Source organism: Lepisma saccharinum, chromosome 6 (assembly GCF_977018435.1).
Source record: "Lepisma saccharinum chromosome 6, izLepSacc3.1, whole genome shotgun sequence".
Lineage (NCBI taxonomy): Eukaryota > Metazoa > Arthropoda > Insecta > Zygentoma > Lepismatidae > Lepisma > Lepisma saccharinum.
In genome coordinates this window covers 77386014-77405726 of record NC_139234.1, presented here as the reverse complement: position 1 = coordinate 77405726, position 19713 = coordinate 77386014, and the positions used below count along the sequence as shown (strand labels likewise).

Sequence of the window (19713 nt, the reverse complement as noted above, 5' to 3'; positions counted from 1 at the left end):
TAAATGAAATTCTTGAATGTTCACTGACAAAACAAATAAATTAATACCTTCAACAGTTCACTGTGGAGAAGAGCCAGGTTAGCAAAAGAATGCTGGAATAAACTTAAAAAATACCAAAAGAAGGTCATTATTTGATTGATTTGCTTTATTTTACTTGGCCTTTGTTGCCACTTTTGGCTAATTTGCGAAGATGGGGATGAGTGATGATATGATGAAATTGATGAATGGATTCGAACTCGGGACACCTGGCGTTGTGGCAAAAAGTCATTTTTATTCAAGATCGTATAGAATGGGCATTGATAAGTGAGTTAGTAGATCGTGACTGCTTACCATACCACAAGTTCGAATAATATAAGTAAATGCTGTATTCGTACAAAAATGCTTGTATACAAGTATGGAATAAAATAAATGGACACATAAGACGAAATGTTGCGAGGCATTTGGTAAATGTAAACCCTTGGGTTCAACCTTTGCTGGGCGCCATTTCTGACATACCATAATGTCCATTAAGAAACAAGAATTTCATTGGTACCAATAGTTTTAAATACTCAACAGTAACTCAAGAAGTAATTCGTCCGGCGTGTATGTACAGCGGGATATCTCAACCTCTGTTAAATTAGTTCACTGTTGTGTCACCAATGCGCTCGTTTTCGAGGAGTGTTAGCGATTCTTGTACAGATTGACCAAGATGACAAAACCCCTGTGTGCTATTGTCGAAGTAAGTGAGCAAAATAATTTTTATTTTTCATTCCAAGAATGATCAAAGGCCATTACGACCATCTCATGTAACATGTACGGCATTAAAGTTAATTACAGACCTTTCTATGAAATAGAAACAGATGATGTACTGAATTGCACGAGACGAGAGTGATAGTGGAGAGCATATGATTGGATCTGTTTCCATTCTTTCAGGGTCCGTCCGCTGAGCAAGAAAGAGCACAAGAATAATGATGTCGACGTGCTACAGTTCCCCGGTGAAGGACAAATTGTGGTAAGCTTCCTGTTGTTTCTTCTATAATTACAGGGTGTTCCAAAAGCCCCGTGCCTCAATGTAAAGCTGGTTTGTTCCCCGGTGGAGGCACACAGTGCTTCGGGTCCCACTTTCAACTGTATGACCAGTCCTGATTAACCTGCCATGAGCACAGAGTGAACATAAAACAAACTTTTTGATTTTTTTCAATATTGTAAGCTGAAACTAATAGGGTAGGAAACTGATTTGGAATTTGCTTGGAGTCAAAAGTCGACTCATTGGTACTTTACCCAAAGTTTTCAGGTTTGTTGTGAAATTAGAGTTCGTCATGGTAATCTGTAGTGCTGGTGGATTTAAGTCAGTCTTGGAGGGAAGATATACGTATGTACTGCCTGAGCTATCTTTTTGAAATCAACGATAACACTCCTTTATATCTACAAGTACTGCTTAACAGTTCTGGCATATAAGATAAAACAATGCATGAGTGTGTTTGTGTGTACATATTCACACACACACATATGTATATAAACTCAAAACCATGTTTTAGATTTTACAATTGTACATTGTACATTCAGTCTGTTTTTATTTAATTTTAGTGCTCTTTTCTTTCAAAAATAATATTCTATGTCCCCCCCCCCCCCCCGAAAGCTACTCTTTGCAATTTCTCGCGCCCGTATCAGACCTGCAGAAATGGCTCTCCTGCGAAAGATGTGTAGATAAGGACATACACCTCAAAACATTTTTCCAATTTTCTCAGTTCAAAGTCAATTTAGTCGACAATTCTTACAATATGCTGTGGATATACTTAATAATATTCTTTATTTGTATTTTTAAACACGGACACACACACACACACACACACACATACATACATACATACATACATATACATACATATACTCGTACTCCACAGTGCATTTTTATGGGATGAATGGTTCCGGTACTCTTCAATTGAGTTTTGTTATTGTTATTGTGTTGGTTTGTTATTTTATTTATCGTAACTACTCAAAATATTGTGGTATTTTCATTAGTTGATTTCATTGATTGATTAATTGATTTGGTTTTTATTTTACTTCACATTTCTGCCACTTTGGCTAATCGCAAAGATGAAGATGAGTGATGATATGATGAAATTGATGAACAATCACCACCCTTGCCCATGTCGGGATTTGAACCTGGGACCCCTGGCGTCGTGACGCACTGTTCTACCACGAAGGTCGGTATTTGGTATGTTCATAAATGATAGATTATCCACGTAGTTACACATACACACATTTCTTTCATTAAAGTAAAATGTTATTAGCTTTTCTTACCTATAAAAAGGTGGCCGTACAGCGTACAGTTGCGTACCGCCAGAAAAAAAAGCACTGTACAGGGTGGCTCAATAAGTCACTTAACACCCTCAGAACAAGGCCACTGCGGCATGGAATTTGAAATTGGCGATGACCAATCTTTATCAGGCCAAGGGGGAACCACATTGACGCCACCCACACGGTCGGCGGCCATCTTGATGTCTGCCATCTTGAATTCAACTTCAGAATTTTAAATGGGAAGGGGGTCGTGCGACATATCAAAATGGGCTAGAATTTCACGAGAAATGCAATGGTGAAGGTTTCTTCGAGGTATCTTTAACCAGTAAAAAGTTATGACTGAATTCTTGTACCAATTAGCTCCTTTTCGAGGTGTTAGAAAAATGCCTTAAAATTTGTTTAGCGCATCCGTAATGCATCGAGATCAAAGTGACGTCTAGGGAGAGACGTTCGCATGCCATTGCACACGATTTTAATCTGATACATCCACGAAGAGCTGCTCATTATGAATGGTTGTCGCGAACAATTTACAGTGTGGCGCTTCCATTGAATTAAAAGTCCTTCACAGTGACAAGGCTAATGTTTATGTTCAGAAGGAAGTTTATAAACAGAATATTCGATGATTTTTATCTGATAACCCATTTTTGAGAGATCAAAGCTGAATGGTTAGTGTTGGTAAGTTAATGGTGTGACGTGCTGTGTGGAACACGATTGGTTAGTCAATTTTCCATCAACGGAACCTTAAATGCTTAGGGCTACTTGGATTTGTTAAATAAACAGGTTTTTTCATCCTTGCTTATGGAAGAAGGTACTTTTTACAGAGTTTTTTTTTTTTCAATAGGGAGGAACACCAGAACGCTATGGGAACGTCGTGAAGCAGTTTTTGTCCAAAGTTAGTTATCAGATGACAAGGGTCACATATTCTGTTTATGAACTTCCTTCTGAACATAAACATTAGCCTTGTCACTGTGAAGGACTTTTAATTCAATGGAAGCGTCACACTGTAAATTGTTCGCGACAACCATTCATAATGAGCAGCTCTTCGTGGATGTATCCGATTAAAATCGTGTGCAATGGCATGCGAACGTCTCTCCCTAGACGTCACTTTGATCTCGATGCATTACGGATGCGCTAAACAAATTTTAAGGCATTTTTCTAACACCTCGAAAGGAACTAATTGGTACAAGAATTCAGTCATAACTTTTTACTGGTTAAAGATACCTCGAAGAAACCTTCACCATTGCATTTCTCGTGAAATTCTAGCCCATTTTGATATGTCGCACGACCCCCTTCCCATTTAAAATTCTGAAGTTGAATTCAAGATGGCAGACATCAAGATGGCCGCCGACCGTGTGGGTGGCGTCAATGTGGTTCCCCCTTGGCCTGATAAAGATTGGTCATCGCCAATTTCAAATTCCATGCCGCAGTGGCCTTGTACTGAGGGTGTTAAGTGACTTATTGAGCCACCCTGTATATTCTAAGCTAGCTGCGAAGTCAGAAAGCCACAGACAGAATGAATATTGAATAAAATGCGCATAAAGTTCTTAATTTCAATTAGATGATGGTGCTTCAGGACTTGGTAATCTGTACAAATTATTATAATTTTCTATGCATACAGGGTGTCTCATAAGTAATATCGCAAACTGACACAGGTGAAAGTACACGATAATAGAAGCAAAAAAGTCTCAGTATACATGGGTCATCAAACGAGCCGTTTTCGAGATAATCGCGAATGTGTGATTACAAGCCGCAACTAACTTCATTGTTTGTAAACGTCGTCCTAGTTGGTAAAATGCTAACAATGATGTCAGTGGCGGCTTGTAACCACACATTCGCAATTATCTCGAAAACGGCTCGTTTGCAGACCCATGTTTACTGAGACTTTTTTGCTTCTATTATCGTGTACTTTCACCTGTGTCAGTTTACACTATTACTTTTGAGACACCCTGTACATAGCAGCTAGTTAACACATAGTCTTAAATACTCGTATTGCCATGAAAATGTACCTATTCGGTACTGTTTCATATATCGATAATCATATTTTTATATTGTCTCCTTATTTAATCATTCCATAATAATAATAATAAGAATAATCTGTGATTCCTGATTTCAATATCAAATCCATAAACGTAAAGAAGGAAGAGTCCCTCCCTCCTCAGCATATTGTTTTAAATTTGAACATTTTAATGGTAATATTTAAGGCAACGTGTGAATACTGCAATATGGTGAAATAATAGATCACATGTTGAACTCAGCATACGCCACTAATGTATATAATTTTCTTCCTTTTCAACTTTTTTATAACACGGTATTGTAGTCTATAGGATTTATGTGTGACTTGTACATGTACATTTTTTTAAAAAAATTGTGTATACAGGGTGTACCAGTAGTGATAGCGCAAACTGAAACTGAAAAGTCAGTGGTGGATCGTAACCACACATTCGCAATTATCTCGCAAACAAGACTTTCTTGTTTTTACTATCGTATACTTTTCACTATTTCAGTTTGCGTTATCACTTCTGGTACACCATGTATGTTTTCTTAAATAAATTTTCAAATGTAGGAAATTGACTGTGTACTGTGAAAGGGCAGACGCCTGTCGTACGCAGCATAAACAATTAATGTTTCCTGTTTATCTTCAGGTGGAGACGGGTCCGACGCAGAAACCTAAAGTCTTCTCGTACAACGTGGTGTTCGAACCCGGAGCCAACCAGGCCGACGTGCTGGAGTACTCCGGGATGAAGAGGCTGCTCGAGATGGCCATCGAGGGATTCTCCTGCACCGTCTTCTGCTACGGACAGACGGGCAGCGGGAAGACCCACACGCTCACGGGACCTCCTGGCCTGGTAGGTTCATTCTCTCTGCTTCATCTATTACTATTCTATTCAATTATACAGGGTGTCCCAGAAGTCTTTCCCTGATTACAAACTTTATTCATATCCGCTATATGCAATGTAGAGATGTGAAAGTGGTGCCAAAATGTTGGAAAACTAACCAAGTTTTTTTGTTGCAGGTTTGAGTAACGTGGCTGTAGTGTAGCAGTGTCAGTGCCCAGAAAACCGGAAATGTTCACAAATTAGGATAAAGCTCAGCATGTCCTCTGGTATTACGAGACCCAGTCACCAATAACAGTGCAGAGGAACTTTCAAATGTGCAGAATTCTTTCGTCTAGAATATTTGCCATCAATAAGTTTGTATTTAAAAAATGGAATTTATCTTCATTCCCAAATCCTGTCAAGTCCAAGAAACATTGTATGGAAATATGACACCCGATGTCAAGAGCATTAATTCCGGATTCCTTGGCACTAACATTGCTTCACTACAGGTACATTACTGAAACCCGCAACAAATAAACTTGGTTAGTTTTCCAACATTTTGGCACAACTTTCACATCTCTACATTGCATATAGCGGATATGAATAAAGTTTGTAATCAGGGAAAGACTTCTGGGACACCCGGTATTACTGTGTGCGTTGACTGCCCGGTAGAGAAAATGCAAGAAGGCGCGATTTGACGCTGCTGGATTCTTTGGTAAAGCGCTACGTGAAAGCTGTACGCCGACAAGCAGGGGTCGCACTCATCGCACAAGCCTCAAACAACTTCCCCGTCCTACGCCTTCTGACTTCAGTCGAAATGCATTCATTGTTAAGTCTAGTCAACACGTAATGTTTTGTCGCCAGTCTTACACGATAAGGTAAGTTGGACAGATAAGACTGACGCAAAACACGCGGCTACACTATTCTCTCTGTCATTTCCCCAGTCTTTTCCAAAAACACCAAGGATTAAGCATTATTGACAAATATAATTTCAGTGTGTACAGTGAGAAGGAAGAAATGCGCATCGCTTACTGTGGTCTTCAGAGTGGTTAGACTGGTAAATTCTCTCACATATCAATTTCCTCCGTGAATTACGGCAGAAACATGATTACGTATGGATGTGGACACCTGCTGCAAATTATTAACGCTAGTAATCTTAAAAATTGGAAAACAAGACATTACTCATCCAACATTAACGAGACCCGGGGCAAAATTATGCGAAGTTTGAGCGTTTTCTTTGAGAACCAAGCTCCAGCTCATCAGTCTTTCAATCGTTCGTCAAACCTCATTCAGTTCATGCAAAACGTCAAACTTGCCGTCCACACGTAATGTTTTGTTTGATCCGTTTGGTACGATTATGCAAGACTGAAGATAGAACAAAGTTGAAATGTCAAGTTGTACGTTCTTTGTGTGTTCCGGAGAGTTTTCCCAATAAATGCAGCTTGTATTGATATTGTCTCTGTTTCCACCAAAATGGAACCAAAATGAAACCAAAAATCCAATATGCTGACCAAGGCAGAATTTATTTTATTTTGAAACATAAACTAAACGTTACGTTTCAACCTTCTAGCAAGGTTCTTCAGACTCTGTACCAAATATAATTCAAATAAGGTACAAAACAGGAAGATATATATACACAAAAATCACTCCCTTTCAGACACAAGATTATTAGAAAGTTGTTTATCTGGAACATTCCTTTCCAGGTGTTCCAGCAGGTGGCCTTCTCGTGTAAACCGTTGCTTCACCTGACAGGCAATTTAGATAAACATTTCCTTTCATCTGGAACGTGGTTGGGCTCCTTATCTCACGCTCTTTTTCCTTATTCTTTCTTTCTTCATTCCTCTTCCTTCTTTTCTCCTCCTTCGCTTTTGTCCTTTTCAATCTTTCTAATGGGGGACTGAAGATAAACAAAGAATGGAAGAAGGTGTTAGAAATAGTGTATTTTTTGTGTATAAAAAATCTTCCTGTTTTGTACCTTATTTCATTTGTATTTGGTACAGAGTCCGGAGAAGATCTTGCTAGAAGGTTGAAACGTAACATTTAGTTTATGTTTGAAAATAAAATAAATTCTGCCTTGGTCAGCATATTGGATTTTTGGTTATCATGGAAACAAGGCTTAATTGTGTTATTAATGAAACCATCTGTTAACATTTTGAAGGAGTTGGAAATGTAATTAATTTGTTACTTTTTGTATATATATAATGTATAGGATACTATATATAGACGCAGTAAATTATTTCCTTTATATACACAATATATTTAATTATTTAACTATTTATTAATTTACTTCTACGCTTGTATATAATAAACATAATAATAATTACGTATGATATATACTTATTCTAATATATATATATATATATATATATATATATATATATATATATATATATCACACACAGCGACTTATGTGTGTGTATATGTGTATACATTTTGATCTTCCTCCACCTACCAATCTTCAGTAGTTTCGAATGCCTCACAGATCCATCATCTTAGAGTTCATATACGCAATGTAAGTTTGCATTAGAATGTGCTCGATCTAACAATACATTTACCTTCGTCACGTTTCAATTGTTGAAAGAATAGCCCGGGTTGCGATTGTTGAAACTCGTTGCATGGAAGCTTGTACATGTCCACGCTCAGTTGATTGAAGCTAAATCGCTGGTATTTTGACTGATATTTCAAGATTAAGCGGATGTCAATGTTGCAAAACGTGCAACTAACACCATCTGTCGCAGAAGAACCACGCGCAGAGATACCGCACTGCTCCAGGGACGGAGGAGACGTCATCCTGGGCACAAGATCAGAACCATCACCACATGTATGGAAATTGTGCCATGATAGCAGAGAGGAAAGTGGAAAAGAGATGAATGGAAAGTGGCTGATACACTAGATGTGCCAAGGATCTGGAGAAGTGGAGCAGACTATGCAGAAACGAAAGACTCTGTTTCAAAATGCAAAGAACATTTCCTCAAGCGGGAATTAAACATAGTGAGTACAAAATTAGAGGAATCTTTGGACAGGAAGACGCGCGAGAAAACCTCTTCCTGCCTGAGGAAAATTAGGAAAGTAGATTTGGAATGTGACCTGACCAACAAGATCCACGCAGCCGTAAATTTTGATGAACATTTGCTTGAATTGGAAACCTCAACTGAAATGTTCATTCTGGGAAGCTGCAGGGGCTGCTTAAGGACCTGGGCTACGTACTCACAGGAACGCCAAACAGGGGCATTTTCCTTTACTAGCATGAAAACCTTATTTCTGTTTATGGGTAAGAATGTCGAATCGACCCTTCCTAATAGAAACATGTATCATATATCGTCGGGATGAATCAAGGATTCCAGAAATGTAGGATTTATGGTAATGAAACAATTGGAAGTGGGGAAAAAAACGTAGTATTAAGTTTGAGGAACCTCCATTAAAAATGAAACATAATGAGCCTAATTTACTTATCTTAGCATAAATAATGCACTTACAGTGTATTTATGCTAAGAGAACCAAACCTAACGCACCTAACGTATAGGTCTTTTCTACTCTTACGGCGGGCGCGAATTAAGTACTAGGAGTGAACATTTTTTTTACGTCGAAACGGTAAAACACAAGGGTCGCTTATGCTGTATAGCCCTGTTTATGTAAGTATGTCTCTTTGTTTGTTTCTTTTATTTTTAAGTCCACTTTATGGACAGAAAGGCTAATGGAATTAGATCTACAATTTAACCACTATGCACCTCCACTGAGGTGGAGGCTATTTGTTTTCAAAAGATTTCGATAGCCTATATTGTTGCAAGAATTAATTTAAGTTACGGCTGCAATAACATTTAAGTACTACGGGGTATCAAACAGTAATGCCTCCTGCCATCCCAGATCTTTAATAATGCATCATCAATCAAGATAAACTATACATCATAGTGAAGCCTGAAGCCTCTTCTACATATGCCTACTATTCCACATAATCACCTTTCAGTTCAATACATCTACGCCAACGTTGAACACAAGTGTCAAATCCATGTTGGCAAAACTCTGGAGTTTGTTGTCTGCACCATGTCATCACTTTCTGCGTTGATCTTGCAGATTTGAATGTTTTGGGACGTGGAGAACCACTATGGCGCCATTGCATCGATTGCACTTGACTCTCTGGGTCATACACATACGCCCATGTTTCATCTCCAGTGACCCAATCTTTGAAAACGCCGTTCTGATGTGCTTCAAACGCGGCCAGGAGCTATTGCGACACTTCCTCACGCCTAGTGCGCATGTCTGCGGTCAGTTCTTTGAGAACCCGCTTAGCACACACTTTGTGGTATCCTAAGTCACAGACTAAGGCCCGAGAAGACCCATAAGACACGTTAAGTACGGCTGCTAAGTCCTCGATTGTGATGCGTCGATCCTGACGAATCAATTCATCTGCCCGGCGTTTCTTGTCCTCCGTCAGTGATGTAGATTGACGTCCGCTGCGCCGTTTTACATGCAATATCCTTCGTTGAACCTCTTCACCCAACATCTGACATTGCTCACGTCCACTACAGTGTCGCCATAGACATTTGTTAACCTCCTATGAATTTCTACAGGGGGGCAGCCCTCTTTTGCCAAGAACTCCATCACAACTCTTTGTTTATGCTTCAAATCCATGGCTTCCTTCAGTCAATCTGAAACATAAAGTACACAAGTGTTAGTGAAGGTCTAATATATCACATAGTAATAACACATCAACAACGCGCTGCACATTACAAAAAAAATATACGAGGAGGCATTACTTTTTGATTCCTCTACGTATATTGCAAAATCATGTAGCAATTCAAGCTAAGAGATTGCTGTTATTTTGATGTTGTTATGTAGGTGTAAAATAAACACATACCTACAAAAAAGTGTTATTTGACAGTAACATTAAATTATTTTAAAAATAAGGGTATTATTTTTCGTCATTAAAACCATAATATATAACATGACCATGCTTTTTATTGGAGAAAGGTGAAAAGGTAGAAAGATTGGGAAGGGGGGGGGGGAGTTGCGGGTGGACATTGGGGGCTCTCCAAAAATCCACCTCGCTCCGGTCAAATCTTCTTCTTCAACCGCTCCTGTTAGGTGGTTAGGTTAGGAGCAAGGACGTATTTAGGGGGGAGGGGGTCCAGGGGGGCTGGACCTTCCCACCCCGAAAGACTTACTAATTACAAAAAATAAATAATGAAAGTAATGAAATAATAAAATAACTAAAATTAAATAATGAAAATATACTTGTTGTTTAATCCAGGCTTATTTATTTCCACCGAACTTATTGGAAGGCAAAGATTATATTGTAATCATACTACTATGAATGACAATACCAAAGAAAATTTATGCAAGATTTATTAACAACGTAACATTCATAAAATATCACCAGGAACTTTACTTTTCGACTACTGGATATAATAACTGTTTTTTTTTTATATTTAATAAATATTCAATTCTTTATCTATTTGACATTAATTTCCTTGCCAGGGCAGTTTCTTTGTACACATTTTGCCGACCTTAACTACACGTAAGCTAGATAATGAATACGTGATGTTATATCACCGTCCTTTTACCTATTCATGTAATAAAAATATAATATTGATTAATTTGAATATTTTAATTAATTTAATCTAATTAGTTTTGTTTGAATATTATTATTATTTTGAGACACTTGATTCGGACCCTCTCCCCGAAATATATTTCTAGGTACGTGCGTGGTTAGGAGGGTTGAGTTTAGTGATCTTGGTGATCGAGTACACTGTTTGTGTTTTTAGGAAGCTGTAAGGAATCACAGAGATGACTCGACCTACAACTTCCTTCCAAAAATAGAAAATACTATGAGTCAAGTGATGAGCTACGACGCAAGTATTGTATGAGATTCATCAACAAGTAGTATATCGCAATAGCAGTATTGTCTTTTATAACTTAATTCATTGTTGAAATGTATACGGAACGGCTGTAATACATACAAACGTGGATTATATAGTCTATTAAGGCCTAATAGAATTCGCAAGGGTTCTCAAACAACGAATGAATTTTCTCTGCAATGAAAATTCAGTAATTATTATACAACATCGACATCTAGCGGATAATTATGAAATTACCCCAATGTTCTACACTACGACCTTAAAACTGTTACAAGGAGAACTTGCTATTGAAAAGTTGATACTGAAGATTCAACGATCATTTACGAAGTAAGGAGAGAATTTCGAGTGGATAGAGAATCTACTAGTGTTTCTTGTGCTTTGTGATTTAAGTTAGGATTATATTCGTATAAACTGAGAGTAATATATAATATAATAATTGTGTGAACGAAGTGAATTGATAGATTAAGTGAAGATAAAGTGATTAATATGATATAAGTGTTTAATATGGCTCGACGCCATTAAACAAAATGAATACCCAAGTAAGTGACACAGACACTTCGGAATGTATGGAAGTTTGGGTTCCTGCTAGCGTACCTAGTCAAGACAAAGGTGATGTCTCTCAGGAAAACCTGTCACAGGATACAGTAAATACACATCAAGTTAAAATATCTAAAGATCATGAAACAATTACATACAAAAATACCCAATTGGGGCCTTATGATGTATTTGTAAGAAGTGCAAATGAAATTAATGGAACAAATAGAAGAAATATTGGTCAGCTACATATACTAAAATTAGGGAAAAAACTTCATGAAACCAAAATCGAAGGTCTAAAGACAATTGAGACCATGGGGAAAAATCTGGCGAAATTGGAATTCAAATCTGCGAAAAATGCTAACAACTTTCTCTCTCATCCAGTTCTAAGGAACAATAACTGGTTTGCTTATGTGCCAGCACATAAAGTGAGGAGAATGGGTGTAATTAGGGGAATAGATACCTCATTTACAGATGATGAATTATTAGAAAACATAAAACCTAATGTTTTCAATGTACTCAAAGTGAGACGAATAATGAAATACAAAATTGACGAAAATGGAAGTCGAATTGCTGAGCCAACGAGATCAATAATATTGACATTTGATGCCCAAACCTTACCAGCATATGTAACTTTATATTATTCAAAGATTGATGTAGAGCATTACATTCCCATGGTAAAGCAATGCACAAACTGCTACTATTATGGGCATTTCAAATCTAACTGTAAGAGTAAATTGAAGTGTAAACGTTGTGGGCAAAATCATGAATTCTCAAGCTGTAATAATAATGTCATATGCATCCACTGTTCACAAGAACACTGGGCAACAGACAAGGACTGTCCAGAAAAACAGCGACAAAAGGATATAGTTAAGACTATGGCGCTTGAGGGCCTATCTTATCATGAAGCTGTGAAAAAATACCCAAAAGCTACTTTAAATACTGCATCAGTAGTACCGAGTGAGAACAGAATATACAACATGTCCTACGCATCAACATGCAAGGAAACAACACAGACCCAACATAAGATTAATGCAAATACTTATAAACAAGAAAGCCAATACCAAACGCTTCATCACCAACTGCCTAATAAAAGAGCTTTTAATTACGCTCAACAAGTGGATCGTAACCAGGAAACAACAAAGTTATCTCAGGGAAAACGTCCAAAATCATCAGAAACATCTCAAAATCGAGAACAAAAAGAAAGACAGAAACCAGCGACAATTGACAAAACAAAACCACATTGGAAAGAAAAGCAGCAGAGTGGTTCAATGAACTCGGCTTTAGATCAAAAAGACAAATTACTTCCACTATCGCAGAAAATGCGAGCGAGTTCAGATTGTGGATCATCAATGAATGACCCTTTTTTAACTATTTTTTCTAAGTATCTAGCAGGAATATGCAACTTCGCCAATACCTCGTCATCACATAACATGAAACAGGATTGGTCTGTTGTAGCATCAAGTATAATAAATTATCTAATTCATCACTCAGAATGCCAGGCAGGATAAAGAGAATTATACAATGGAATATTAGAAGCATAATTCCAAATATACACAGTCTAGAAAACATTATTCACTTTTACCCAGCAGACATTATATTAATTCAAGAAACGTGGTTGAAACCCGAATCAAAAATTAAAGCCTATGGATACCACTGGATAAGACACGACAGAGATGACGGATATGGTGGAGTGGCCATAGGGATTAAAAATAATTATAGGTATGAAATAATACATTTAAGGAATATGCCTGATAATATTCAAATAGTTGGAGTAACAATAGATAGTACTACATTTGTTACAATATATAATCCACCTTCGTCTAAATTACTGTATTCGTTCTGGTGTAATCTCTTCCAACAACTTCCGGCAAATACTTCTATTATAATCGGAGGGGATATTAACGCACATCATACATTGTGGGGTTGTTATGGTTCAGATATGTCAGGGAAATCTCTGTGCAGATATATTCAAGAGTCAAATGTAACAATACTAAACGATGGCACTCCCACATATATCTCGAGACCAAATGAAAATCCTAGTGCCCCTGACATAACACTCGTGACAGAGAATATAGTTGCAGATATTAACTGGAGAGTTCTGCAAAATCCATATAATAGTAATCATCTTCCAATTTTGATATCATTTGATTCAAATATAGATACAACACTTATATCTAGTAATCTTCCGGAAAGACCAACACGTCCATACTATTCTAAAAATATTAACTGGAACGAATTTTCAAGACAAATCAATCTCTCTACGGAAAATTACCAACAACAAAATTTAGGGAAAGATTACGAAAACTATACATTACTAATTAAAGAGAATTTGAACAGATCTACAATTCCCCGTCAACGTGACTCGAAAAGAAAGATTGCTCCGTGGTGGACGACAAACTGCCAGAAATTGATAAACGCTAGACAAAATGCATTCATAAAATATAAAGAAAACCCAACAATGAACCATTTCTTGAAGTACAAAGAAACAGCAGCTAAAACTCAAAGGTACTTAAGACAAATTAAGGCAGAGTTTTGGAAAAAGTTTTGTTCCTCATTAACAAATGAATCATCCTTAACCACAACGTGGAAAGTTATTAACAGAATGTCTAATGCCAATAATATTAGTAGATATCATGGAGGCGACATAAGCAGTCAATGGATAACAGAATTTCATCAAACCCTAACACCAGACTCCAGCGACTGTGATTTTAATGCCATATTAAATTCAATGAATGAATTCACACCATCAACATTGGAATGTCCATATACCAGTGCAGAATTAAGAAAAGTTATAAGTGAAAGGAAACCTTCGTCGTCACCAGGAATGGATGGCATATCATATGAATGTATACAAAACTTACCGCAACTGGGGATAGATAAATTATTAGAACTTTATAACGTGATATGGAATAGTGGACAAGTTCCCCTTCAATGGAAGGAAATTGTTATAATTCCAATCCTTAAACCAGGAAAAACACCAGGATGTTCCAAAAATTATCGGCCAATAGCACTAGCGTCATGCTTATCAAAAATTTATGAACATCTTATACTTAATAGAATTACTTGGTGGATTGAATATAACAATATATTACCAAAATATCAAATGGGATTCAGAAGAGGAATGGGGACAATAGATGTATTGACTACACTTATTTTAGACATATGGTTGTCAATTGTTCGTCGCGAATTTTGTATAGTTGTTTTTCTGGATCTTTCTAGTGCATATGATGCAGTCCTTATAGATTTGCTTGTTAAAAAACTAAAAAATCTCAATCTTGCTAAGCAATTTATTAAAAGTATAGTTGGATTATTACTACAGAGAAAAATTTATGTTCGTTACGGTCATCAACTTTCAAATGCTCGCACAACTAGTCAAGGACTTCCGCAAGGTGCGGTGTTAAGTCCAACATTATTTAATTTGTATACTTATGATCTTGGTAAACAAGTATTGAAGTATGCTAGATTACTGCAATATGCAGATGATATTGTTATATACAAAAGCAGTAAGAATCTATCTGATGGTATAGAGAAAACACAACTGGCTTTAAACGAATTATGCACATGGTGTGGTAACAATGGCATAAACATTAACGTAGAAAAATCATCTGTAGTTGTGTTCCATAGAAAAAGATTACAAACTCCAGTTGTGTTAGACATTAATGGATCACATATAAAACAAACTAGGACACACAAATTTCTTGGTATTATGTTGGATGATAAATTGAAATGGAAAGCCCAAGTAGAACACATGGAAGAAAAGGCGCTTAAGGCGTTTAACATTATAAAATGTCTCACAGTCAAGAAAAAGTGGGGAGCAGATCCTAGACTACTCCACATTGTTCACAAGCAAATGCTAAACTCAAGATTAGAATATGGCTCTTTCTTGATTAACAATAATCTAAATTGGGCATTTGGGAAAATATCTTCAATACAATATCATAGTTTATGTAGAATCTTTGGTCTATGGAAACGAACACCGAAACAGGCTACGTTTGTTGAAGTAGGAGAACCACCATTTCATCTATGGGCGCAATATCTTGCGAGAAAATTCTTAATGAAAAAGATGTCTTCCATATCCAGTCCGATAATACCAAAATTATCACTTTTACAAGCCTTAATGTCATCAAACCGTACAGCTAAATATAAATTAAATCTTCCAATCTTATTCACAGCATACAAGTCGATTAAGGATTTCATACCGAAAGTTATTAGATTTTCAACGTCTCCGTGCTTTACGACAGATTATTTTAAATTAGCAACAATACTTCCCGTTCACTTTCCTCCATATCCAGATAAAGATACACGAACGTCTATGCCAAGTATAGTGAATAACATATTTATGGAATATGTACACTCTGTAGTGCATGAAGATTTTTACATAGTATATACAGACGCATCAAAGTTCGCAACTGGTAACACTGGAGCTGCAATATATTGCAATAATCTAATGGAATACAAAATCTACCCATTACCAGCAGAATTTTCAATATTCACGGCGGAAGCGTTTGCTATTCGTCAAGCATTGTTGTATATACAGGAGAAAAACCTCAAGAGGGTAGTGATCGCCACTGATTCAGCGTCAGTCTTACACTCCCTGGGATCGATAACAGCTGATTACTATGTAGACTGGTACATTGTTAACATAAAAATTTTATATCACAAACTAACCAACTCAGGATACAGTATTTCTTTTGTCTGGACTCCTGGGCATACATCCATAGAAGGGAACCACATAGCAGACACATTAGCCAAGTACGCAGCTGAAGAATCAAGTGACCGATCGCTTCGGATCAAATTTTCTGCAAAAGCGCTCGAGTCGCATGCTAAAACAGAATTGTTGAAAAGTTGGCAGAAACAATGGACAATTACAGGGAAGACTAATGGGAAAAAATATTATTCAATTCAACCACTTATACCTAAAGAACCTTGGTATCAAGACATTAACCTCTCAAGAAACTCTTTAACAAGTCTTCTTAGATGTCGGCTAAATTACACCCTAGCACCTAAAGACCTGTATACTAGGAAGATTGTTCAATCCCCAATCTGTCAGTGTGGTGCAACTGAAGGAACACCTGATCACATTATATTTGAATGTCGCCTTAATGTAACTACGCGTGATTATTTCTTAAGAGATCTAAAAGAAGCAGGATATAATGGCGCATACGCCTTGTCAGCACTTTTGAAGAACCCAACGAAGAAAATAATATATGTATTTAAAAACTATATTGTGAGAGAAAATATTATATTATAAAATTATGAAATGGTAAAATTATGAAATGGTAAAATTATGAAATTGTAAAATTATAAAATTGTAAAATTATGAAATTGTAAAATTATAAAATGTAAAACATGTAACTGGTGCATAGCAGCAAAGCTACAACCAAATATACATTTATAAAAAAAAAAAACTGTTACAAGTCATAGGCGTGAGCACGGGGTGCAAAGGGGTGGGGAGAAGGTGTCCCTATTAATATTCTCACTTAGGAATTTTGTGTAGATAAATCTTATTACCATTATTATACATTATTATTCTCTTTAAAAATAAAGTATTTTCAAGCCGACGAAAGTTCCAAGCAACTACGGCGGGTTTATTCCATATGTAATTGGACTATCTAACTTCGTTCTCCAGCAAATTACTTATTATTAGGACTCATACATTTTATTCGTTAGTCTAGTTGTGGTGGCCGAAGAATAAATTGGTCACACATTGGAAATGAATAAATTATGTGTATCTGTTTTGAATCTGCTGTACGAAATACACAGAGAAGGAAAATAAATTAGGAAGGGAACAGAGAACTTTTATGCCACGGAAGCTGGAATTCTTCCAATATAGTGATTATCGGTGGGCCCAGACATGCACTATATACGGCCCTGTTTAGTACCCATCAATACAATAAAACAGTGAGAGGGAATGAGGTTTTTCTTTCGTCGACTGAACTTTCATCAATACTTTTTGCCCCTCTTAATCAGAGGGTCCTCGCACGCCTATGTTACAAATTACTGCCCAATTTCTTTTGTTCAATGAATAAAGGGCAGTCTAACTTACTCTATTGCGAATGCTTCATCATTCGAAGAATTAGTAGAATATAGGGTGAGGCAATGAATCGGGCGATTTTGCAACACTGGATATAGCTATACCGCCTTTGGTACATCCTGTCATGTTTCCCGCGCTTGCCGATCGTGGGTGTTGACGCTGTAGACAGAGTGAACCCCGCGTTGGGGGAAGCCGAGGTCAGGTTACGCATAAGATACGCAGGAATGCACAAATTCAACACCACACTTACAAAACAAGCTTCTTGCTTGGCAGTTAGACTACAACTAACTAACTAACTAACTCCCTGGCCTTCTTAAACCCGAAGGTTCATGGCTGCAGCAACACAGGCCTTCCATCTTTCCCTATCTTGAGCAAGTTCTATATACTCTTTTCCATCCCTACCGATTTCCCTTAGGTCCATCTCAACGTTGTCCCTCCATCTTCGTCTTGGCCTTCCTACAGGTCTCTTACCATCAGGTTTCCCAACAAGAATCCTGTAAACTCCTCTTTCCTCTTCCATTCGTGCCACATGGCCTGCCCACCTAAGTCTTCTTGATTTAATTATTCTAATAATATCTGGACATGAATACAAATTATGTAGTTCTAAATTATGTAACCTTCTCCACTCACCTGTCTCCTCATCCCTTTTAGGTCCAAATATTTTCCTAAGGATCTTATTTTCAAATACTCTCAATTTATGTTCCTCTTTCAATGTAAGGGACCAAGTTTCACATCCATATAATACTACAGGCAAAATTACTGTTTTGTATATTTTAACTTTTAGTTTCTTAGATATTAAACGATAAGACAAAAGTTTATGAAGAGAGAAGTAACATGCATTTCCTGAATTAAGCCTACTTTTTATTTCCTCTTTAATATAATTTTGATTTGTTAATATTACTCCTAAGTATTTGAATTTGGAAACTGGTTCAAACGAGTTGTTATCAATAATTAGATTTTGATTATTACCTAACACTTGGTTTCGGCCTGTAAGCATATATTTAGTTTTCTCTTTGTTAACTTCCAAACCTATCTCTTTAGAAGTTTTGAAAAATATTTTAGCATTATTCTTAATTGTATTCACATCATCCCCCAGTAAGTCTACATCATCTGCATATGCTAACAACTGAGTCACACCATTTCATTTTAGTCCTTCTTTAGTTTCTTTTACCTTCCTAACAGCATATTCTAAGGCAAAATTAAAGAGCAATGGAGATAATGCATCTCCTTGTTTTAACTCATCATGAATTGTAAATTGTCATGCAGCTAGACTACAACGTGGCAAAATAAGAAATATGCGGAAATGCATTTTAACTTCTCAGAATATATTGCCTAATTTTCCCCTCTCTCTTACGCACACAATAATAACAGGATTATTGTTTACGAGGGGAGGCTGATAACTATTGAGCCTTTCACAGGATAAATTGAGCTAGGAAGATGTAACTGCCACACTATTGCACGTATTTCCCCAGGAAGTCAATGCACTTGCGACATCTGTCCTGCAGCTTTTTAAGTCCCTGCAAATAAAATTCCTTAGCCTGCTGGTGTAACCACTCATTTGCAGCATCAGTTACCTCTGAACACACCCAAATCGTTGTCCCTTTAGGTGTTTTTTTTCAGATGGGGGAATAGATGATAGTCAGATGGAGCCAGGTCAGGCGAATAGGGTGGATGAGGCAACACTCGATAGCCTAAGGAGGTCAGTGTCGCCATTGTTTGACCAGCAGTGTGTGACGAGGCATTGTCATGCAACAACATGCTCTTCTGCATTGAACTTTTCTGGAGGTGCTGCAATTTTCACTTTGGACCTGAGAAACAAAGGGAAGTTAAAATCATAGAAAGTCGATTTTTACACCATTACATATAGAAGAATTGACCAGTACACTCTGCACATTTCAGCCTCCTAGCTCAATTTTTTCTGGGTAAGACTCAATACTTATCAGCCTCCCCTCGTACCTAGAAGTTGCAGTGACCAGTTAAAATTCAGCATACACTATCTATATTTCCTGATTGACAACAACGTTCCTTTAAATTGTTTGCATGATCCGTAACACACATACAGAATATCCAAAGAAGATTTCCGACTTCGTTTCGTTTTATGCAGGATGACGTTAAGAAAATATTGTTGTTGCCCTCTTTCGTAACATATCTTGTTATAACAGCTGCTTGCTCCATGACTCGTGACATGAGC

At 37.1% G+C, this 19713-nt stretch overlaps 1 protein-coding gene across 2 annotated transcripts in view; it reads left to right on the top strand.

Annotated features, from left to right (window-relative positions):
• Positions 1-19713, top strand: part of LOC145989466 (kinesin-like protein KIF12) — a 314209-nt gene that overhangs the window by 124383 nt on the left and 170113 nt on the right. For both annotated transcript variants that reach the window (XM_083124813.1, XM_083124814.1), the window contains exons 3-4: positions 913-991; positions 4923-5126. In XM_083124813.1, coding sequence (XP_082980939.1) covers positions 913-991; positions 4923-5126 — 283 coding nt within the window. The remainder of the gene's footprint in view (positions 1-912; positions 992-4922; positions 5127-19713) is intronic.